The sequence below is a fragment of the Elephantulus edwardii genome, unplaced genomic scaffold, assembly GCF_000299155.1.
Source record: "Elephantulus edwardii isolate Elephantulus edwardi_28Jun2011 unplaced genomic scaffold, EleEdw1.0 scaffold00026, whole genome shotgun sequence".
Classification (NCBI taxonomy): Eukaryota; Metazoa; Chordata; class Mammalia; order Macroscelidea; family Macroscelididae; genus Elephantulus; species Elephantulus edwardii.
This window is the reverse complement of record NW_006399776.1, coordinates 1,412,761-1,437,925: the sequence shown is the minus strand read 5'-3', so window position 1 is coordinate 1,437,925 and position 25,165 is coordinate 1,412,761. Positions and strand designations below refer to the sequence as shown.

The window sequence follows — 25,165 nt, the reverse complement described above, 5'->3', positions numbered from 1 at the left end:
TATAATTAAATATACAAAGTGTTGGAATTAGAAAACCAAAGGAAAAACATGCTCAGCATTTCTCAAGCTGAAAGAACTGAAGAGTGAATTCTTGCATCAAGTTGTTATACTGAAGGATTCTATGAGCAAAATTTTGAATAATGCAGAAAGAGCATCAGAAGAAGATAGAAGGAACACACAGTCACTATACCAAAAAATATTGGTCTACACTGAACAAGGAAGTAGCATATGATCAAGAATAATGGTAATGATAATGGAGAAAGAAGTTCAAGCTACAAGGAAGACCAAAAATTAAGCCCCCAGGAATTGACAAGATACTAATTGATGTGTTTTAATTAACAGGACATACTTGCCAGTTCGTGCCAAAAAATTTGGAATATAGTCACCTGGCCTACTGTCTGCAGAAGATCTATATTTGGGCCCAGTCCCCCAAAAGTAATCCAACGGTATTGAAATAATGGAGCAATATCATTAATATGACATACAAGTAAAATTGTGCTGAAAATTATTTTAAAACAGCTAGAATAGTACATTACAAGGAACTGCTGGAAATTAAAACTGGATTCAAAAGAGGCTATCGTAACTAGGGATATAATTGCCAGTTTAAGATGGTTTGGGGCTAAAAGCAGAGAATGCTAGAGAGATGTTTATTTGTGTTCTATTGACTTTGCAAAGGCTTGACTGTAAGAAGAAGTTGTTATTTTGTTGTTAGGTGCTGTCAAGTAGAGTACAACTCTATAGAGTTGCCAGGAGGTACCAGTCCTTGGAGGAGAGTAGCATGCTTGAAAGGGTGGAGGTACAGTGCAAGACAAGAAGGCTCTGGAGGAGATAATTTGATACAGTAGCTGGGGTAATGGGGGGTGGGGGGATGTGTGTTTGAGACAGTGAGATTGGCTTAAGATAGGACAGGGTTCAGAGCTATTGTGTATAGAGTCACTATAAGTCACAGGCGACTCGACGGTACATAACAACAACATTTTGGGCATGTTTTCAGAAGACTCCAGTCATTGGAAAAAGACTTCCTGCTTGAAAAAGTAGAGAGTAAAAGAGAAGAATCTCACTGAGACGTACTGATAGAGTGACTACAACAATAGGCTTGTGATGGCAGAGATTGTGAGGACGGCTTAGGGTAGGACAAAGTTTTGATCTCTTGGTTACTATGAATCATGATTGATTCAACAACGTGCTGTAATAAATTCTAAAACATTGTGGACTTCTATACATAAGACAATATTCACAAACTTAGGTACTGATCTTAGTATTATATTGTCCTTAGGTGGCACATCTTCTGTGGGGTGAGGGTGAGAGGAGGCAGGATTTGAACTTGAGTTGTAAGGGTGATTCACACCAGCAAGAAAGAGAACAGGAAAGGAAAGCTGGAGTCCTTGGATAAGCACTTAATTTAGTGTCTCCATAAATTTTGTTACTCAGTGAAAGCCAAGCTATTGTCACAATGCCCTCTAGTGTTTGGGCGAGTTACTGCAGCTTTGCCAGCATGATAAAGTCAAAGTCAGTGAACTGTGTTAACCTAAGTAAATATTTACAGTGGTAATCTGCAATGATCCAGGACTGACTTGCTGTTGTCTGGCTGTTAAAATGAATTTTACCAGATCTGGCTGGAGGCAGGAGTATGCTGTATCTGGGAAGTTAGTAGCCTATTAACATCTTTAGCTTGGGAAAGCAGGATGCTTTTTCATGTTTGACATAAATGCCTTAGTCTTTGGCTTCAAATTAACCAACATTTTCCCCCTTTTCTTTTCTTTTATTATACTAGTTTATTTACAAAATTCAAATACATTGTTTTTCAGACCAGATTCTTCCAATTTCCCTCATCCCCCTACCCATCAAATTGTACAATCCCATGATTAATCCTCCCTTAGCCCCCCCCCCCCCCCCATGTCCTCATCCCTGTCCTTCTACCCTTCTCCCTTGGATCCTCATACTCATTCTACAATAATGGTTTTATACAATATTTGTACTTGTGAGACTGAGTTAGTTCATTCAACATAATACTCTCCAGTCCCTCCCAAGTTAGGTAATAATTTACAAAATCATTGCTCCTGCATGCTGCATAGTATTCCATTGTATGAATGTACCGTAATTTCTCAATACATTCGATTGTGATTGGACATCTGGGCTGTTTCCATGTTCTTGCAATGGTGAGTAGCACTGCTATGAACAATGATGTACAAGTCTCCATTTATGCCTCAGTTCTCATTGTCTCAGGGTATTTTCTAAGCAGTGGAATAAACTAGGTCATATGGAATTTCTATGTTCAGCTTTTTGAGGAAGCTCCAAACTGCCTTCCAGAATGGTTGCCCCATTTTACAATCAAACTCTTCAACAAATGGTGCTGGCAAAACGGAACTTCCACCTTCAGAAAGCTGGAACAGGATCCACATCTCATACTATACACAAAAACCAGCTCAAGATGGATCAGAGACTTGGGAGTAAAGCCCAAAACCATAAAGTTCATAAAAGACAAACTGGGATCAAGCTTAGAAAGCCTGGTCTATGGTATAAAGAGACTGCCAAATACAACCAGAAATGCACACTCTGAAGAAGACAAAATTGGTTAATAGAAACTTCTGAAGATTAAATCCCTGTGTACATCAAAAACTTTTTCTAACAGGGTGAAAAGAGAACCTACCAACTGGAAACAAACATTTGGTAATAACATTTCAGACAAGGGTCTCATAACAAAAGTTTACAGAATATTCCTCTGCCTCCACAAGAAAAAGACTGATAACCCAATTATAAATGGAAAAATTACATGCATATTCGAACAGCCAACAGACACATGAAGAAATGCTCCAAATCACTGGCAATAAGAGAGATGCAAATCAAAACCACAATGAGGTGCCGTCTCACTCCAGTAACAGTAGCAAAGTTTAACATAATGGCAAGTAATGAATGTTGGAGCGGATGTGGTGAGATAACCCAAACTTTTAAATCTCACCCACTAGAAACTTAACTTTGCGTAGTAGTAGTCTGTGATGTTATATAGTGTAAGAGGTGGATGAGTGACTTCTTTGAAAAGAAATGTGAAACCAGCTTATGAGTCCCTCCCTGGTCCATACACTATCTGACATTAGTGATCTTGCCAAGTTACTTAACTTCCTAGCCCTAGGGTTCTCATCAGCAAATTAGGTTCTCATGAGGAGCATTGGGCTGTAAATTTGTCTAAAGGCCCAATATAGTCGTGTCTGGCACAGTAAACATTGTGAACCTTTTTTATCTCTTCTGCCTCCTCTTAGCCACTTTCAAAAGATTGTTGTTGTTGTGTACCATAGGTATATACGTACACAGGAGATTTCCCATCCTTCTCCCACGTAGGATGTAATAGCCTCAAACTGCATACCTCTGGGATTGCAGGTCAGCTTCTTGCCACTAGGCCACCAGAGAGCTCTAAAGATTTAGTAAATGGAATACTTAGACTTGGCCACTAAGTGCCCTTCTTCCTTGTTACTAGAAATTACCAATTATTGACATTTGGGAAAAGAAAACTTTGTTAATCATGATAACTCTGAATACTAGATTGCGTTACCTTTTTAAAAAACTGTGGTAAAACAGACATAAATAAAAGTTGCCAATTCAGCCATTTATAAAGATATAATTTGATGTCATTAATATGTTCACCTTGTTGTGCGACCATCACCACTCTTTTTTTTTTAAAAAAAAGAAAAACCTTTTTCATCACTCTGAACAGAAACTGTATCTATATTAAGCAGTCACATCCATTCTTGGCTCCCCCCAAGCCTCTAGTAACATGTTATTTTGTCCTGGAAGAATGGCCAAAATGTAGATCCTATGTGCTCCTAAACTGCTTCTAAACCTCCATATAGGGGTTTGGAAGAGAGGAGTTTGTGTGCTGCTATATAAAAACAGTGACCCACTGGGGCACTTTCTCCAGCCTGTCCAGAGAGAAAAGTCCTCACATGTAACTTCTAGGAACACATGCGTCATTTTCCTGAAAGGGCTTGCCAGACTAAACAAATCTGTGTCTCAGAACATATTTTGCCAGCAGGGAAGGATCAGGTGTAGAAAGGAGTCCCAGAAGCAGTCCAAACATCCTTATTGTTTGCTAGTTGAGTAATACAGGGAGGAGAGGGAGAGTGAGTGAGGCCTGGGGATATAAGGAGCATGTGTTTTTAGTCATGCTGGGCAAGTTGCACTAGTGGGTGAGACATGATTAGCAAGTAGTATCAGCTCTCCCTGGGCCTACAGGATTGGGGCCCTTAACCTGTGAGACAACTCACAATAAAGCAATAGGAAAATAGCTTTTAATAAAATAATTTGTCATGGTATTATTGTAGTTAGGTGCTGTCTAGTCAAGTACGATTCATAGTAACCCTATGAACAACAAACCTGAAACTTGCCCTTTCCCGTGCCATCTCTCTGACAAACCAGAGCCCATTGTGAGAGTTACAGTGTCAATCCATCTTGTTTGGGGTCTTCCTCTCCTTCACCAACTATCTTTCCAAACATGATGCCTTTCTCCAAGAAATAGCCTCACCTAGCTACATATTCCAGGTATGAAAGATGAAGCTTCAGTATCCTTGCCTCCAGGGAGCATTCTGTCTGCACCCTTTCCAGGACATAGCTGTTTGTTCTTTTGTCAGTCTATAGGATATTCAGTACTCTTCTCTAGCACCACAACTGAAAAGCATCAATTCTTCTGTCATCCTTATGTATTGTCCAGCTCTCCAATGTACAGCAGGTGATTGAGAAGACCATAGCCTGAATCAGGTACACCTTAGTCTTCTAACTGATGTTATTGCTCATCTTTGGAGCAGTCCCTGACAGCTGCCTTGCCCAATGTACTACATCTCCTGAGTTCCTGTCGTAAGTTGAAAATAACATTCTAAATAATGTTTTAAAAGGAAGACATTGTCTCAGTCTGGTAGAACAGTTGAGAATGACCTTCATATCAACCTGAAGCCCTTTGTTAATATTTGCCTTTCCACCCTGCAATCTACAGCAGAGATTTACTCCCTTTTCAGGAATGACATACTATCTCTGGAATCTTAATAATTTTAGTACAGGACACAATCACAGTCTGAGCACTTGGACGAGAGTAGAGATTGTGGAAATTTTCTTACATTCTGCAGTCCTGTGCTTTTCCAATATAAGCCCTTGCATTCTTCAAAGTGAAGAGGCCGACTTGGAGAGGTAGTCCCCCTTGTCTCCTATACACCGGAATAGAGTACGTCTTCTGGTTTTTCTCACTCCAATTCTATATCCAAGATTGATTTTTCTGGTGAGATGCAATAGAGCGGTAGCCTTGCAATAACACAGTTTGGCATCTTTCCAGAGAGGGAAGCCAGCTTCAGTGTTTTGTCTCTCTCTATGATATGTCCCTCAGTGACATGACTCAGTCCTCAGTACACTTATGAGTGTGTTGTATGTGACATTGTTTGGGTCACTTGTTCAGAAAACTGTTGAAGAACTAGACAGGTTTTTCCAGCACACAGTTCAAAGTGCCACTACGCAGGTTCCCCTTTACGCATACGCCCAGCAGAGGTATTGTCTCAGCTCATGTTGGTTTCCAGAAGAAATAATTGCATGAACTCTAATTTTAAAATATTGAAAATTCTTATGTTATAAACTTTTTATTCATGCTATTTTATTTTTTTTCTTTAGGAAAACTATCCTGTTCCTGAACCAGGCCCAAATGGTACGTCTTGACTTTTTATTTTATTAATTTCCTGTTGTTTACCATGGATACACATGTGCATTACTTCCTCATCCCTCTTTTCCTACTGTTGCTTACCTTTGCCTCCATTCGAAACTGCTTTTAATAGCTGGTCAGTAGGGAGTTTCCCTGCTAGCCTAGAGGCCACAGCTCCCCAACTTGGTTTGAATCTACCAGCCACCCTATAGAGAAAGAGGGAAGATTTCCTCCTGTGATTCACAGCCTTGAAAACCCAGTGCACGTGCACCTATGGGTTGGAATGAGTTTTTGTTAGGCTGAGGACCTAGTCTGTTGTCCCCAGTACTGACCGACTGAGTTTAATTTGGCTACTTCATGAAATAAAAGGAGTAATGAGAAAGTGAAATGTTACCATATCAGACTGCCGACTTGTCCCAAGGAGGGGTTTTTTAATGCATACTAGTTTATTTATAAAATTTGAATACATTGTTTTTCAGACCAGTTTCTTCCCATTTCCCTCACCCCCACATCAAATTGTACAACCCCATGATTAATCCCTGTCCCACACATCCTTATACCTCTGCTTCAACCCTCCTTGTCCCCCTTAGGTCCTCATAGACATTCTACAATTTTGGTTTTATACAATATTTGTCTTTGTGGAACTGAGTTAGTTCACTCAGCATAATGCTCTCCAGTCCCTCCCAAGTTAAGTAATAATTTACAAAATCATTGCTCCTGTGTGCTGTATAGTATTAAATTGGATGAATGTACCATAATTTCTCAACCCATTCGATTGTGGTTGGATATCTGGGCTGTTTCCATGTTCTTGCTATGGTGAATAATTCTGCTATGAACATTAGTGTACAAGTCTCCATTTGTGCCTCTCACTCCAGTAATGGTGGCAAAGTTGTACAGGACAACAAGTAATAAATGTTGGAGAGGATGTGGTGAGATAGGAACCCTTATACATTGTTGATGGGATTGTGAAATGGTACAACCACTCTAGAAGGCAGCTATTCCACTGCTTGGAAAATACTCTGAGAAAATGAGAAATGAGACACAAACGAAAACTTGTACTCCCAGGGAGTTTTTGACATAACAAGTTCTTCAATCTTCAGACCAAAGGCAAAACTATTCCTCTTTCAATTTAATGACTTTATACCTGCTGATGGAATGGAATGTTGGGCTGCAAACCAGCAAGTAGCAGCCTCTCTCTGGGAGAAAACATGAGGCAGTCTGCCCTTGTTAAGATTTACAGCCTCAGAAACTCAACAGAGGAGTGCCATGAGTCAGAATCAACTCAGCCGAAGTGGGTTTGTTTTGTTTTGGTTGGATGTTTTGTTTTTTTCTTTTACTTCTTAGTTTATCCACCATAAACTGCTATTTGAGTTGCCAAATCATGTTCCTGATGCAAACTTTGAAAGGCAGTGCATGTACAGATTTTAATCTGTTAATTAGAGAAGGGAACTTTGTGTAACTCCTGTCCCCTCCCCCAGGAAGATCCAGTAATTGAAAGTAGGACATCCAGGGACCTTCTGTCCAGTGAGGTGGGAGGGGCTGCCACACTAAGCTCAGAAAGTGGGTGAGCATACTAGGGTAGGGTTCCCCACACCTTTGCTCCACTCCTTCTGGGCTTCTCTGTGGGTGTGGCCTCTAAGCTAAGTTGGAATTTGTGTTTCCTGTTGTGGGTGGAGGGATGGTAGGCCTTGGGGGCCATGCTGCCTCCAGGGCTGCTGGGCAGACCCATCACTGCTGACAGCTTTCAAATTCCTTCTATCACTAGAGGCCAGTGTCCTCAAAATCTGCCAGACCCTGGAAGGAAGCTGGGAGCAAGGGCAAAGTATCAATAGGTAGCTCTTCCTCCCACTTCTACCCCCACTCACTCAGCCCTCACTCTAAGATAGGGGCTTATTCTTTTAAACATCAGTTTAAAACATCAGTTTCCCCATTGAAGCAGTTTCCTGGTGTGTTTAAAGCTTTATTTGGACCCAAGCCATTGAGTTATTGATTTATAGTGATAAGACTTCAGACAATAGCTGTTTTTATCAGTGCTTAGCAAGTAATGTATATTTAGGCCTTAAGGGTTTTCATCAAGATATCAAGTTCAGGGAAATAAGAGAGGCTCCTCACTGGGCCCTGAAAAGACAGTGTTGATTCTGTGACAACGAGAGGTGGCCAAACAAATGTTATCAAAGGATCCTGATAAGGCTTCTGCTCTCATTTTCATGTACTGACCCTCAAGGAGATGGACTGATGCAGTGTTTGTGGCAGCTGGACTCAAACCTGTTGGGGTGATGAGAAAGGTGGAAGATAGGAGAGAGTTCAGATCTGTTGTTTGTAGGGTAGCTCTGAGGCATAATCTACTTGAGGGCACTTTACAACAAGAAGATGGTAAAGCAGCAGTTCTAGCAAGTCTCAACTAATTTTTTCTACAAATGACTAAGAGAGGAAACCCTATAAAACACAATGTGCTAGAATGAAAATATAAAACACAAGGTAAATAGAGGAATGTGTGAAATATATATAAACAAAACACGATGTATACAAATTTTGTATGCAAACCAATATGAAGTAAAAGTAATTAATAAAAAAATAGAGAAAATTCTGTGGTGATTTTCGTCATGCAAAACCTGTTTCCTTACATTCCCTCTCAGAATTCACTCTGCCTTTCTTGCTCTGTTTACTAAATTTCTTGCTCTGTTTACTAAATTTCTTGCTCTGTTTACTAAAATCAAGGATAAAGAAAATTCTGCAGGGCCACACCTGGGGGAATGGCCCATGGCTTGTGGCAGGCCTGTATATGAGGCATCAGAATGCATAACAAAGCTTTTGGATCTCGGCTTTTTCAAAGGCAGCACTTTTTCTCAGGAAGATAATTGTAACTTGGCCATCTCAGTTACACCAAGCCTGTAATCCTTCAGTACTTTGTTTCAGTGAGAAGAATCAGGAGCATCATTATTTTAAACTTGGAAAACTGACAACAACAATACCACCAAATCTCTTCTTTTATCAAACTCATGAAGAGGAAATGTCACCTGGAATCATGAAATAACATTAAGTTAAACTTCACCTTTTTACAAAACAGCAGGTATGAAGAACCCAGCCTCATAGCTCACTGAGTGTTGCCAAGAGGAGATTCTGCCAGACTACCTTTGGTGAATAGATAAGAATCAGACATTTAGCATGGTAATTATTTGGAAACAGTTCTCTTAGAAACCAGTTTGTTCTCTTATGTGGTGGATCTATTTCTTCCTATTAATAATACTTTGTTTATGCAATTAAAGGTGTTAATTTACTCTGCAGATGCTTGTCTGCCTAGTAAGACTTAACTGGAATTGCTGTTTTGCTTATTGTCCTCTATGGTCTAAATTTTGCACTGGGCCTTGGTAACCCAGCTCTCACCTGTCTGGAGGGAAATTACTGGGACACCTCAGAGTACCAAAGGGATTATTCTTTCCCTCATTTGTTTTTTCTCCTCTTTTTTCTTGTCAGAGGTGCTGTTGAAGATGCATTCAGTTGGCATCTGCGGCTCAGATGTCCACTACTGGCAGCATGGTCGAATTGGGGATTTCGTTGTGAAAAAGCCAATGGTACTGGGACATGAAGCTTCGGGAACAGTCTTCAAAGTGGGGTCATTAGTAAAGCACCTGAAACCAGGTTAGCAATCTCTCTCAGCAAAACAATTTATTTATTTATTTATTCACTTGATATGAATATTTATGCTTTTTATCTAAGCCAGGCCTTCTGCAAAGTACTGGTGATAACAGCTGTGTGAACAAGACAGTCTCAGCTCCTGCAACTGGAACTTCCACTTTGTAACCCAGATTTGAGACAGACAGTGACCTGGGCACGATTATTTTAAGAGTAATCAAGGAGAACAAGAGGACCTATCAGTGTGTTTGACTCAGATACCTGATTTGTCTGAGGAAGGAACAATGAATTAGACACTTGAAGTCAAGTAGAATATAAGCCAGGTTACTCGTCACTGTTGTCAAGTCTATTCTGAGGCTGTAACTCTTTCTCCCTAGGAGTGACTGGTTGATTTGAAACACTCATCTTTCAGTTAGCAGTATAACACATTGCACATTATGTCACCAGAGCTCCCTAAGCCAGCTAACAGGCTGAGGAAAACGTTCCAGGGATGTTGCTGGGTTTGGTGCCATGGAGTTGAGTGTGACTCATAGTGACTTTATGAACAAAAGATCTGTACCCTGTTCTATCCTGTGCCATCCTCACACTCCCTGACACTCAATAGCCCATTGGGGCGTTAACCGTGTCAATCCACCTGGTCGAGGGTTTTCCTCTCCTTTGCCAACCCTCCACCTTTCCCAGTATCATGTCCCTCTCCAAAGAATAGCCTCACATAATAACATGCTCAAAGTATGTGAGGTGAAGCCTCATCATTTTTGCCTCCAGAGAGGACTCTGGCTGCACCCTCTCCAAGACATATGTGTTTATTCTCTTGGCCTTCCATGGGATGTTCAATGCTCTTCTCCAACACCACAACTCAAAGGTATCGGTTCTTTTGCTGTCATCCTTATTCACTGTTCGGCTTTCAGATGCATAGAAAGTGATCAGAAAGACTATGTCCTGAATCAGACACACCTTAATTCTCAAACTGACATCATTACTCCTCAGTAATTTGTAGAGGTCCCCATCTGCAGATTTTCCCAGTGCAATGTGTCTTTCTCCTTATTTCCTGACTGTTGGTACCAACGGTGTTAATTGTGGATCCAAGCAAGATGAAGCTATTGACAGTTTCAATCTCCTTTCCATTCATCATGACACTATCAGTCCAGTGGTAAGAATCTTTGTTTTCTTGACATTGAAATGCAATCCATATCAAAGACTGTATTTCTTAATCCAAGAATAGGACACACAAACTGCTTCTACATGATAAGAATTCAGCTCAAAATAGTCTCTCTTGGTTTTATTTGGTTTTTGGGGTTTTTTTTCCTAGATAGTTAGGAAACCACCAATATAAACTAACATTGCTTGGTTCATTCTCCTGGAACAAGGAATTCTCAGCGGCAGCAAAAAGTCTCTTGTTTCCTGGCACAGTGAATAAAATTCAAGCAATCTTAGTATAGCTAGTTTTGGCATTAAACTTCCTTTACTGATGAGGCCACTGCACAGCCCTGAAATTGTGTCAAATGGAGGGTCAGCCTGAGGTCAGGTTTTCCTGTGTAAGGTTTTCTGGGCCTACACAGTATATACAATGAGAGTAGTACAGTGATGATGGGCCGTTTTCTAGGCTTGTCCGTAGCACCTCTTGCCTCACCTATGGTTAGCCTTTATGCAACTCCTAATTTGTTGCTGGCTATCAGAAAGGACTTTGGTGGCCTAATGGTAAGTGCTGCTAACTCCAAAGAACACCATTCAAATCCACTCTCTGAAGGAAAAAGACGAGTAATCTCCTCCCATACGATTTGCAGGCCCTGAACACCTTCTGGAAGGTCAGCTATGAGACTGTTAGACTCAACATTGGAAGGGGATGATCCTGCCCTTTGCTGTGTCATTGACTGCCTTGACGTAGGCAAAAGGACTTGCTAGTATTTCTACATTGGTATGTGATTAGCTGGTCTGAATCACTCTCATGTTAAAATGGATTTCCAGATCTAATTTTATTTAGAGGACTTCTGGTGATGTAGTTCATTCCATGTTGTGCTGCTAACAAAAGGTCAGCAGTTCAAATCTGTTAGTGGCTCTGATGGGGAAAGTCCCCTACCATAAAGATTTATAGCCTTGGAAACCCAGCAGGTGTTCTTACTGAGTCCAAATCTACTAGAGAGCCGGGGATAGGAACTTTGTTTAGCGTGTAGCAACACCTGTGATAGTAAAGCTTCTTCCTGCAAGTCTGTTTTCTTCAGACATGTAGAACACCTGGTTTTCACATGGGTGGAACAGGAATTCCCCTCTGCAGGGCTGGATACCTGTCTGAGTATAAAGCATCTGAACCATCCCAAAGCCAAAGCTTCTGGTTAACCGCTTGCCCTTCTTGGTAATAGTGACACTTGTGTCATAATTTCTTCTCTTTAATTCACAGTAACTGGGGCAATGGGGGTTGATGTGTTGGAGTTAGTGAGACTGGATCAGGACAGGGAAGGGTTCAGAGCTGCTGTACATAGGGTTGCTCTATATCACAGGTGACTCAATGGCACATAACAATAATAACATACTATGACAGGTTTAGAAGCAAAGTGGCATCCACTTCATAAACAACATGCCTCCAGAAACTCTATGAACTTTGATAAATGTCGATAGTTGTCGAGGGGCTTCAGGCCTTTTGCTCATAGGGTCGCCATGAGTCATGCTCGACTCGAAGGCAATCAACAACAACAACAACATGTGTCTAGCAAAATAATAGGCACTATGGAGAAATAAGAGAACTCTGGTGGCCTAGTTAGCTGAGAAGTTGTAAGGCCAACCCAAAGGCAAGCAGTTCAGATCCCCCAGCAGGAGAAAGATGAGCCATCTCCTGTATGATTTACAGCGTCTGAAAATCCACTGGAGGGTCAGCTATGAATTAGTTCTGACCAAACAGTGCATAACAACAACAAGCATTGAGAAATAAAGATGAAAGAGAAGATTCATTCTGAAGCATAATTTTCCTAGATGAGCAGTTGTTTTTCAATTAAAAAAAAACTTCAACAGACTAGAAAACTGAAAAGGCATATCAACAAGAGAATGATTAAACTGACTGACTGTGGTATATTTATACAATGGAACACTACTCAGCAATAAAAAAGAATTCATTATCAATATATACAACAAAACGGATCTGGTAAGCATTATATTGAGTGAAAACAGGCAGATACTAGAGAATACATACTGTATGATCCCATTTTTGTGGTGTTCTAGAACTTTCATTATTAATCTGTAATGAGAAAAAAATCAGAACATAGATTACCCTGGGAGGTGGAGGTGGGGATTGATCGGGAAGGAACACAGAAAAACCACTTCTGAAGTAGTGGTTATGTTCTGCATCTTGGCAGGGGTTTGCATTACCAAAGTGAATACATTTACCACAATTCACTTAATGATCCACTTAAGAAATCTTAAATATATATCTTGTTTTAATTTTAAAAATTTCATGTTAGTTTGCATACAAAATTCATATACATTGTGTTTCACACATTTCATCCACATTGTGTTTCATACCATCATTCATACATATCGTGTTTTTATAAAATCAATCACTATTGATCTATGCCTACTATTACCCCATCCTTTCAGGTCTCCATTGGATCTTTCCTACTTTCTCCACCCCTTTCCCACTTCCTACCAAACTCTGTCATCACAGTGATTTGTGTGGACGCACACATACACACACACACACACACACGCACACATACACTCTTCCTCCCCACTCCCCTACTTTTCCCCATTTGGACTTTAGCACACATCTTATTAGTTATCCTTCCATTTTTACAATAATGATCTTATGCAGTATTTGTCCTTATGAGACTTAGTTCACTCAACATAATATTCTCTAGACTCTCCCATATTATGTAGTATTTTACAAAATCGTTGCTCTTTAGTGCTGCATAGTATTCTATTGTGTGAATGTACTGTAATTTCTCAGTCCATTTGTTTGTTGATGTTAGTTATTTCCATTTTCTTACAACTGTGAATAATGCTGCTATGAACACAATGTACATATCTCAATTTGTGTCTCAGTTCTGTTTTCCTCAGGGTATATTCCTAGCAGCAGAATAGCTGGGACATATGGGATTTCTATGTTCAGCTTTTTAAGGAAATGTGAAATTGCCTTCTAGAGTGGTTGTACCATTTTACAATCCTACCACAGTCTATGAGAGTTCCCATCTCTCCACATTCTCCAACATTCACCCATTCCTGCCCTGTTAAATTTTACTTCTGCTACTGGGGTGAAATGGTATCTCATTGTGGTTTTAATTTTCATCTCTCTTATTGCCATTTATTTTAAACATTTAAACATTTCTTCATGTGTCTGTTGGCCATATGAATATATTTGTTTGTGAAGGCTTTGCATGTCTTTTGCCCATTTTGTAATTGGATTCTCAGTCTTTTCCTTGTGAAGGCCCTATATGATTCTGTAAATTTTTGTTATGAGACCCTTGTCAGAGATATTGCCAAATGTTTTTCCCAGTCTGTAGGTTTTCTTTTCACCCTATTGGAAAAAGTTTTTGATGCACACAGATGCTTAATCTTTAGAAGGTTCCATTCATTAACGTTCTCCTCTCCTGGTTGTGCATTCTGGCTGTATTTGCCGGCCTTTTTATAGTCTAGGTTAGGCCTTCTAAGTTGGGTCCCGTTTTGTCTCTTATGATCTTTATAGTTTGAGGCTTTCCCCCCATGTCTCTGATCCAGCTAGAGTTAATTTTTGTGTATGGTGTGAGATGTGGATCCCTCTTCAGCTTTCTGCAGCTATATGTATGTCCAGTTTTCTCAGCATCATTTGTTGAAGATTAAATATATCTTAAATTTTTTTAAATTTTATTTTTATTATTTTTGTGTGTATATATACCATCAAATCGGATCTGACTGGTACAGGAGGAGGTTGTCAGTCCTTCTCCTGCAGAGCATCTGGTGGATTCGAACCACTCACCTCTGGGATTGCAGTGCAGCTTCTTGCCACTAGGCCACCAGAGCTTACCTAAATATATCTTACATTAGACATTTCATTCTACCTAAATTTTACACTACCCAAAAGGAAAAAAAAACCTCTTAAGCAGATATAAATTCTAGATAATGATATATGTACTGAAGTATTTAAATGTGACATATGCTCATATCTACTTTTAAATGCATCAGAAAAAAAATGTACATTGAAGGATGGAGGAAGTGTGAGTTGATAAATAAGCAATAAAATGAACATAGCTGTTCTTTCATCTTTCCTATTTGAAATTTTTCATAATACAAGGACAGGAGGGAAAAAATAAAAACAAAACTAGAGGGAACTCAGACTCTGGCTTTGCATGCACAGATAGTGAGACAGATTAGCAATTCAATAGAACCTGCTGACCACAAGCTTTGAATGTTGCCTCCCTCTGTACCAGAATCTGGGGCCCTGGGAGATGTTGGGCTTAGCAATTCTGCTAATTGTAAATCAGCTGACTTCTCACTGTTTCCTAAACACAATCAGACTCAACATAAGCTATGTCATGATTATACTTTTGTCTTTGTAAAATCTTATTTCATATTTTCAGAACAATGAAGGGACAATGTCTGCAAACTCCACACTACTAGGTATCTATCGTTGTTGTTTAATGCTGTGTACCATTGAGTTGGAACCAACCCATACCGGACCCTCCAGCAGGTTTTTAGAAGCTGTTAATTGCACAGAAGAAGATTGCCCATCTTTCTCCTGTGGAGCAGCTAGTGAATATGAGCCACATGCCTTCAGGATTCCAGTGCTGCTTAAAATAAGGACTAGATCTTAGAGAAGAGCTGGTTTCCATATTTCCAAGCTGGGATATGACTGGGGAGTTGGGAGTACAGGTCGGCTTGCTGCAGCAGGAAGCACCAGTGAGCTGTGCTTGCCTATTATATCCTGCATCCTCAGAGGGCAGGGTGGCTCCTGAGGGTAGATTTCCTGTGTGTCACCTGTCTATGAGCATGCATCCTTTCCCAGCATCTCTGTCTCTGCTCTTGTTTTTAAGGTTGGAAAACAAAGAATAAGGCAAATAAGGAGGCCTGCCTTCCAACAGACACTACATTCACTCTTGTGCCATATTTGTTTTCATCTCCAGGTGATCGTGTTGCTATTGAGCCTGGTGCTCCCAGAGAAACAGATGAATTCTGCAAGATTGGTCGATACAACTTGTCACCAACCATTTTCTTCTGTGCAACGCCCCCCGACGATGGAAACCTCTGCCGGTTCTACAAGCACAATGCCAGCTTCTGCTACAAGTTAGTACCTTCAGCCTTTTCATGCTTCATAGAGCTTTCCATTTGATGACCTTTCTTGTAATTTCTCTTGATGATGTCTTTTTTCACTCCATTTCATGATTCCAAATATAAACTATCCCCCTGGAAACTCCGCCTTTCTTTTTATTGGAAGTAGTCTCATTCGAGCTAATTAATCTTTCAATCTAACTTTATTTCACTTAAAGTTTGGCAGTGCTGGTAAAAACAGAAAGTTGTTGGAATCACTCAGTCCTCTCTAACCATCCTGGGAAGTAGATTGGCATGATTCATGTTCCTTTATTGGTTCCAGCCACCAGAAAGGGAAGCTATAACAATAATGATAAGGAAAACCTTCACAACAAACAACAGCAATTACCCACATTTATTAACACAGGTTGGTGCCTGGGCATGGGCTGTGGAGCCACGCAGCCTAGGCTGGGATCCTGGGTCCCTTCCTTCTTGATGAGTGGCTTTGGGGAGGTGACTTAACCTTTCCCTGTTTCAGTTTCATTTAGTCATCAGAGTAAATAAGTAAGGCAATATATGAAACCAGACCCACTGCCGTCAAGCCTTTTCTAATTCATAGTGACTCTAAAGGACAGAGTAGAATTGCCCCATAGAGTTTCCAAGACTGAATTTTTATGGAAGCAGATTGCCTCATCTTTCTCCCTTGAAGCAAATTTGAACTGCCAGCTCTTCTGCTCTGATGGATTTGAACTGCCAACCTTGCAGGTAGCAGTATTGCTGCTTTATCCAATGTGTCAAGACTCCTTATAACACATGCAAAGTTATTATTACTCCTTTCCCAGTCTTATGTTAAGTTCTTTGCATGCCTTATCTTATTGAGCCTTCACAGCAGTTCCGTGAATTTCATTATTGGGATTTAATGCAATGGTTAACTGAGGCAAAAGAAAGCTAATTGACTCAGGAACAGAGCAGAACCAGGAGTCTCTGTGATTCTCACACCTCTATCCTATCTCCATTGTTGTTATTAGTTACTGTCGAGTAGGCTGGGACTCCTGGAAACTCCATGTACAACAGAATGAAATATTGCATGGTCCAGTACCATCTTCTCTATCACTGGTTTGCTCAAGTATATAGTTGTGGTCACGATGTATTTTGAGAACCTTTCAGCCTAGGAATATCTGGCCTCCTAAGTCCTAAGTTGGAGAGGACAATACCCATTGCCTGAGCCCATACATAGAAGCTTTTAAAAATTTTCTATTATGTTTTGAGTGAAGGATTACAGAGTGAATTGATTTTCTATTTAACCCATTATATAGATTTCATTTTATGGTGTTAAGTCCCCACATGGGAAGAGCACTCATCCCATTTCCTTCTTGTGATTCTCATTTCTTTTTTTTTTCTTCTTTTATTAAATTTTATTAGTTTTAATGAACATTTACAGGGATTTTGGGTTTTCATTCCTTCATTGCTGCACCGTTCTCTCCACCCTCCTCCCCAGTTTGTTCTTCTTCCCCGCCATCCGAATGTCTGTTTTAATTGTCCAATTGCCACAGTGCTTGTCAAAGTCAGTTCTGATTAATCTCCTTTGTCGGTGTGTCCTTTGCCATTCCCTATCACTCCTCCCTGAGAGAGACTTCACCCTGATTCATAAGGAAAAGGGGATGGCGTATTCTCTTAGCTACTTCCTGCTGAAAAGGGACGGACGCTGTGGGTTTCAGGGTGAAGATCTTCTCTCACTACTCTAAAGGGCCCCTTTGGCAGTAGGAAACACATAGACTATTATGGAGATTGATTTTGGAATTTAGATGCACTGTTATTAATTGTGCTTAGCCGTACATGTTCATATCCCTGAAGATGTATCATGGGGGGGTTGCAACCTAGAAGACACAAATTTAACTAACAAGTTATAAGTACATGAGTCAAAAATTATGGAAAAGTAAAAGAAAAGATTCTTTCATTGTTTTATAAACCCTCCCCCAGGTCCCCTCCACCATGTAGCCTTCGCTCTAGACTCCTGTGATGACAGAAATGCCTAGTCACATATCTCTTTTAAACAGTTTTCTCCCTCCTCTGTTTCAGTACAGTATACATTATTGAACACATCTTACTCAGTCTCTCCCCAACCCTGAGGTTAGTCCCATTCTACAACAGTGGCATCATGTAATATTTGTCCTTTTGTGACTGGGATATTTCACTCAGCATAATGTTCTCCAGAGTCAACCATTTTGAATAATATTGCATGAGTTCCTTGTTTTTTAATGCAGCATAGTATTCCATTGTGCGAATATACCACAGCTTCTCTAGCCATTCGTTTGTTGATGGGCACTTAGGTTGTTTCCAACTCCTTGCTATTGTGAACAAAGCTGCAATAAACATGGGTGTGCATATATCTGCTTGGATGTCAGCTATGGTCTCTTCAGGGTATATTCCCAGTAGTGGAATTGCTGGGTCAAATGGTATCTCTATTTGCAACTTTTTGAGAAAGCGCCATACTCCTTGTGATTCTCATTTCTGTTCATCCTTCTATCCTAACACTTCCTGTCTTCTGAGCATTCTTAACTGGGCAGATACTAACTGTTTGATCTTATAGAATTTCTTGTTCTAAGGAGTACCTCTCTGGTGTCATTATTCACCTTATAAGCCTATTCATTATTTAACTGAAAGTGAGCCACAGAATTGAGTTTAGTTCTGAGTGCAAAGATTTACTAAGGGCCATACTCTAAGGGGTTCTACAGTCTCTATTCAACCACAGGTATAATCACTTTAATGATTTTTAGTTTTGTTCCATTTTTTTCTCACTGTCCAGAACTCTATATTGAGATTCCTTTTAGAATGGGTGATGGTGGTAGTTGGTACCATCCAATTCTTCTAGTGTCAGGAGTGTGAGGTGGAAGTTGATGTTGAATCAACATGGTTTTGAAGTGAGAACTTGTGTCTGCAGAAACTAAGTTCTCTACCTTTTCATGAGCCCCAACAGAGAGAGCTTGTCAGTGTTGATATGACAATATCTCTGTGACCAGACCCAGGCGTGTTCTCCATTTGCCACAACCTCACCCCAGGAAACTCTCTGTCAGCTAACGTGGTGCTTGTGCCAGTGGAGTGCAGACAGCAGTCTCTTGGGCAGTCTGACTGACAGATCTGAGTTTTTCTAGTGTACATAGGAAGTCTTGAGAGGAGTCACAGACTGGAGACTTTGTGATGAGTTTAAATCAACACCTAAACCTGTTCTAGAAGAAAGCAGGTTCAGTGGGCAGAGACCATGGAGCTTGAGAGATGCCCCCTCTCAGCAAGTAGTTCCTCGGCTACCCTGTGGTTTCTAGGCCCTTTTCAAATTAAGTATCAAATGATGTTGTCATGGAAGGCAGAGAGCATACTGATAAAACTCAAGACTAACCACTGGCCTCTGCCATTTACCAACTGGGTGACATTGCTCAAATTAACTAAGCTTTGTGGCCTCCAACATCCTCACCTACAAAGTAGATAATAGAAGCACCTCCTTCATAGAATTATAGACAGAATTCAGTGAGATAAAGTATGTAAAATACTCAGCACATAATATGGATTTTTGTATGCAAACCAATATAAAATAAAAATGGCTTAAAAATAAAATACTAAGCACAAAATCTGGAATATAATGAGTATTTGGTAAATGGTACCAAGATCCATCATACCCTCTGTCTTTGGTCTGAGTACAGTGCTACAGCCTTGGGCCAGAAAGGGAGCATTGTGCTGGGATCGGTAGGGGTGGGATGCTGGTAAGCTCTGCAAGTGGCAGCTGGAGGGCTGGGAGCAGCTGTGCAAGCCCTACAACCTCCTAATGGTACCTAACAACAATGACTGCTTCTTTAGGGAGCTCTGATGAGCAAGTGTGTAAGAGTTGCACTGACAACCCAAAGGCAGGCAGTTGAAATCTACCAGCTGCTCCTTGAAAGAAAGATCCTCTCAAGTGGTTTAGAGCCTCTGAAAACCCACGGGAGGGTCAGCTACAAATTGGTCCTTGCTCGACAACACGTAACAACCTAGCTTCTTATTCTCCTTCTCACCTTAGTTCCTATCTTCCTGCTTGACTTCCTACTATCTTATATCCTCTTTTGCCTGTTCTGTAAACTCTGCTGTGAAACCACCAAGTTACTTTGACATTCTAGTGTTTATAGTCGTGAAAGATTAGGGATGGAGACTTAAGAATCATCTCATCCCTTTTCCTTCTCATTCCCCATTGAACAAGGGTGACTGACCCTTCTTTGGTCAGCGGCAGAGAGGGTGGACCCCATGACTGTCCAGCCCTTCTCCCTCTGTGCCAGGTTGCTTTCCTTTGTTGTTGTCAGTGTTAGGTATAGGATAATAAGGCAGTATCTACTAAATTGGCTGAATGATTCCCTAGATAACAATCCACTCTCATTACCATTCCCAACTCTAGTTTTCCTTAAAGTTCTCCAAGGAGAGGTCACATAATCCCTGACAAAACCCACTCTCAGCTTAGAGCTAAAACAAGCCTTGAGGGAAGGGCCAAGGGTGAAACAATGAAAGTGTCTGGGAGTGATATTGCAGGGATCATTAAAAGAGTGTATGTGTCTTCCTTATTTCCTTTCTCCCTTTGCTACAACTGATGCCTGGAAGGAGGGCAGGAGTGATGCCAGCAGTCAGAGCAAGAGCATGGGTTAGAGTGGAGAGTGATGTGAGAGAAACACGAAGAGAGAAGTGTGGGAGAGGACCCAGTATGTCAGCCACAGGCCTTGTTGCTTATTCTGTCAAGGTTTATAAGCAACTACAGGGGAGCCTTGGGAATGATTTGACTCTCATCTTTGATTCCTCTTGAAACTTGAGGGTTTTCATGTGGCGGCATTTAAAGACTGCAGTTTGAGTAAAAAACCAACCATAGCTGACTCTTCATTGGGTTTTCCAAGGCTGTTCATAGCCTGGAATGAGATTGCCCATCTTTCTCTAATGGAGCAGTGGGTGGATTCAAACCACCTACCTTTGGGTTGACAGCACATCTCCTTACCCATGGTGCCACCAGACCTCACTATAGAGGTTTTAGGGCATTGAATAAATAGTATGCAGTAAAGAACTCACATAATTGGATATTAGTTACAGAGATGCATATGCCGAGAAGCAGCTAGTATGAGGCAGGCAAAGGAGACCTGGAATCAGTAGACCTCGGCCCTCAAGTCTGGCCTTTCCACTCACTAGTCTTGTAACCTTGAGCACATCTCTTAATGTCATTGGGCTTCTGTTTCCTCTTCTGTAAAGGTAAAAATAGAACTTATCCTTCTTGCCTGACAAAGTCATCACTGTGAGGATTAATTGAGATAATGGATGAGAAAGCCTTTTAATCTGTAAAGTCTTATGCAAAGTTTGCTGTCATCACCACTGGGATTATTAATAGGGTTGAGATGTCAGTGAACTCGGAAGTGAAAACCAAGAACCTAGTGGTGAAGGTGACACAGCATTTCATCAGTTATGTGGAAGGCAGATGGTTTCCCATCCTAACTGGTCCTGGGGCAGCCAGGCAGGCGCTGTTATCAGATGTAGTTCTTCTGAAACCTGTGATATGGATGATTCTAGAAAGCAGAGGCCAGATCACTGTTTCGCAAAGCTGTTGGTAGTTGGGATTGCTAAAAATAAGAAAGGAGATAATCTTGAGAAGCAGAGGATGCTGCCATAGGATTGTGTTAACTCGATGTTAAAGGAACTTTTCATTGACTTATGACAATCACACCATACATTATTTGGGTAACTCTTTAAAGATTTTTAAAAATATGTTTTACTACTGAAGTGATTTCTCCAAAGAAAACAATTTCCAGAGCAGATTAACCTAGCACAAGTTCTAGGATCAGACATCTTGTTTCTAACTGGAACTGCCTGAGCCCCTTACTAACTTTGAACTTCTGGAGGAGGTAATTTAAGCTCCTAGACCTCAATTTCCTCATCTGTAAAATTAGAAGCTCTAGTGGCCTAGTCCCATGCCAAGCCATCTCATTTTGCCAATACCTAGTGTGTCAATATTTATGCATTCCATTTCTTTCTTAACAATGTCCAATTTTCCTACATTCATGCTCTCACATTCCACATTCCAATCACTAGTGTCTGCTTACAGCTGTTCCTCCTCCTTTGTGTTTCAATTTCTAAGATCTCAGTATCAATTGCCATGTCTGCTAGTCTAGGTGTGCTCTATACACAGGGTTTTCAAAGCCCTGTCATTTTGGAAGTGGATGGCCAATCCTTCTTCCTAGTCTGTCTCAAATGGTGTGTTTGTTTGTTGTTGTTTTAATAATAGTATCTGACAGACAAGCATTTTACAGAGAAGAGCAGATGAAAGACATTTATCCAATTAGAAAAATGACCAATAGATTAACTTTGAATCAGATGATCATATGATCTACTATGCCAGGGATAAAAAGGTGAGAAAAAATGGGGTTGGTTTCTAATGAAAAAAGTAATTTCTAGATCCATCATGAAATACAATGTGGTGAGTGACAGGATAATATCCATACGCATACAAGGAAGTCCAGTGAATACCACTATCATTCAAATATATGCAGCAACAACTAGAGCCAAAGAGGAGGAAATGGAAGATTTCTACCAACTTTTACAATCAGAAATTGATCAAACATGCAATCAAGATGCATGGATAATAATGGGTGACGGGAGTGCAAAAGTTGGGAATAGGGAAGAAGGATCAGTAGCTGGAAAACATGGACTCGGAGAGAAAATGAGGCTGGAAATAGAATGATAGAATTCTGCACATTCAATGATTTATTCATTGCAAGTACCTTTTATAAGAAACACAAATGCAGGCTACACACATAGATCTCACCTGATGGTATGCATAGGAATCAAATCAATTACATTTGTTGAAAGAATCGCTGGAGAAGTTCAATATCAGCTGTGAAAACCAGGCCAGGTGCTGATTGTGGGAGAGACCACCAACTACTCATATGCAAGTTCGAGCTGAAGTTGAGGAAAATTAAGTCCATGGGAACCATAATTTGACTTTAGGTCTATCCCACTCGAATTTCAAAACCATCTCAGGAAAAGGTTTGAGGCCTTGAGCATCAGTGAGCGTAGACCAAATGAGCTGTGGGAGGATATCAAGAAAATCATCCATGAAAAATGCAAAAGATCATTACAAAGGCTGGAGAAGAAGAAAAGACCGAGATGAATATCAGATGAGACTCTGAATATTGCATGAGAGCACCAAGAAGCCAAAGCTAAAGAAAGAAATCAAAGAGCTGAAAAGAAAATGTCAAAAGGCAGTTCGGGATGACAAAGCAAGATACTATAATGAAATGTGCAGAGAGTTGGAGTCAGAAAATCCAAAGGGCAGAACTCGCTCAGTGTTTCTTAAGCTGGAGTTGAAAAACAAATTCAAGCCACGGGTGGCAATACTTAAGGATACTTTGGGTAGAATGTTAAATGATCCAAGAAGCATTGAAAGAAGATGGAAGGAGCACACAGGGTCACTGTATCAGAAGGAATTGGCTGACACGAAGAATTTCATGAAACAATGTATGAGCAAGAGCCTTTGGTGATGAAGGAGGAAGTTCAAGTTGCTCTGAACGAACTGGCAAAAAACAAGGTTCCAGGCATACCAATTGGCATATTTCAACAAACAGGCACTGCCCTGGATGTACTCACTAAGTTGTGCCAAGAAATCTGGAGGACAGCAGATGGCCAACTGACTGGAAAAGATAGGTATTTATTCCTATTCCAAGAAAGGTGACCCAACAGAGTGTGGGAGTTATTGAACAATATTATTGATATCACATGCAAGCGAGATTCTGCTGAAAATGATCCAAAAACAATTGGAGCAAAATGTCAACAGAGAACTGCCAGATGTGCAGGCTGGATTTAGAAGAGGTGGTGGTAGTAGGGATATTATAGCTAATGTTAGATGGATCTTGGCAGAAAGCAGAGAGTACCAGAGGAATGTCTATCTGTGCTTCATTGACTATGCAAAGGCTTTTGACTGTGTGGATCACAACAAGCTATGGCTGACTCTGAGAAGAATAGGAATCCTAGAACATTTGATTGTGCTAATGCAAAACCTATACTTGGACCAAGAGGCAGTTGTCAGAACACAGTAAGGAGATACTACATGGTTTGAAATCAAGAAGGGGGTCCGCCAGGGATGTATTCTGTTTCCATAACTTTTCAATCTGTACACAGAACAGATTATCTGAGATGCTGGGTTGTAAGAGGAGAAATGTGGCATCAGGATTAGTGGAAAAGTCATCAACAACCTGTGTTATGCAGATGACACAACCCTGATTGCTGAAACTAAGGAAGACCTGAAGCACTTGCTGCAGAAGGTCAAGGACTGCAGCCTTCAATACGGATTGAAACTCAACATCAAGAAAACAAAGATTCTCAACACTAGGCCAATTGGCAGCATCAGGATGGATGGTGAAGAGATTGTTTTTGTTTCTGTTTCCTTGGCTCTGCAGTCAACCTCTTGGTACCAGCAGCCAGGAAATCAAGAGGTGAATTGCATTGGGAAAGCCATCTGTCAGGGACCTCTCCAGAGTACTGAAGAGCAACGACATCAGGCTGAAGACTAAGATGCGCCTGATCCAGGCTATAGCCTTCACAGTTACAAGGTATGCATCAGAGAGTTGGACAGTGACTAGGGATAATAGAAAGAAAATTGATGCCTTCCAGCTGTGGTGCTGGAGAAGAGTGTTGAATATACCATGGATTGCTAGGAGAACAAACAAGTTAGTCCTGGAGAGAGTGAAGCTGGGCTGCTCCTTAGAGTCTAGGATTCTGAAGCTTTGTCTGACATACTTTGAGCATGTTGCAAGGAGGGACTGGTCGTTGGAGAGGGACATCATGTTTGGGAAAGTGGGAGGGATGGCATAGGAGAGGAAGACCCTCAATGAGATGGATCACTTCTGTGATTGGGGTGGTGGGAATGAGTGTGTTGGAGACGGTGAGGTTGGCACAGGATAGAGCAGGGTGTATGGCTCTTGTACATAGGGTTGCTATGAGTTGCAAACGACTCGACGGCACATAACAACAACAACAGTGGCCTAGTAGTAAGAAGCTGTGCTGCAACCCCAAAGTATGCAGTTCAAATCTACCAGCAGATGGGCAATCTCTTCCCATGAGATTTACTGCCTCTGAAAACCTACTGGACAGTCAGCTATTTTTTTATTCTAACTCAACAGTTTACAACAACCACAGACCTGTTCTGAAGATTTACCTAAACTTATCTGAAATATTTAGTCAATATATTGTTTCATTGTGTTCATTGACTATGCAAAGACATTTGACTGTGTGGATCATAACAAACTGTGGCTGACTGACAAGAATGGGAATTCCAGAACACTTGATCGTGCTAATGAGAAATCTATACTTGGACCAAGAGGCAGTCGTCAGAACAGAACAAGGAAACACTGTATGGTTCAAAATTGGGAAGGGCGTGTACCAGGGATGTGTCCTGTCTCCATACCTTTCCAACCTGTATGCAGAACAGATTATCCAGGAGGCTGGGCTCTATGAGGAGGAATGTGGGGTCAAGATTGGTGGATTATCTATCAATAATCTGTGATATGCAGATGACACAATCCTGCTTGTGCAAAGTGAGGAGGATCTAAAGCACTTGCTGCAGAGGGTCAAGGACTGCAGCCTCCAATATGGATTGAGGCTCAA

General features: G+C 40.8%; 1 protein-coding gene across 1 annotated transcript in view; it reads left to right on the top strand.

The window, feature by feature from the left end:
• SORD (sorbitol dehydrogenase) overlaps positions 1–25,165 on the top strand; it is a 49,813-nt gene that overhangs the window by 15,121 nt on the left and 9,527 nt on the right. The window contains exons 2-4 of the mRNA XM_006882947.1: positions 5,644–5,677; positions 9,146–9,310; positions 15,388–15,547. Of these exons, the coding sequence (XP_006883009.1) occupies positions 5,644–5,677; positions 9,146–9,310; positions 15,388–15,547 (359 nt within the window). The remainder of the gene's footprint in view (positions 1–5,643; positions 5,678–9,145; positions 9,311–15,387; positions 15,548–25,165) is intronic.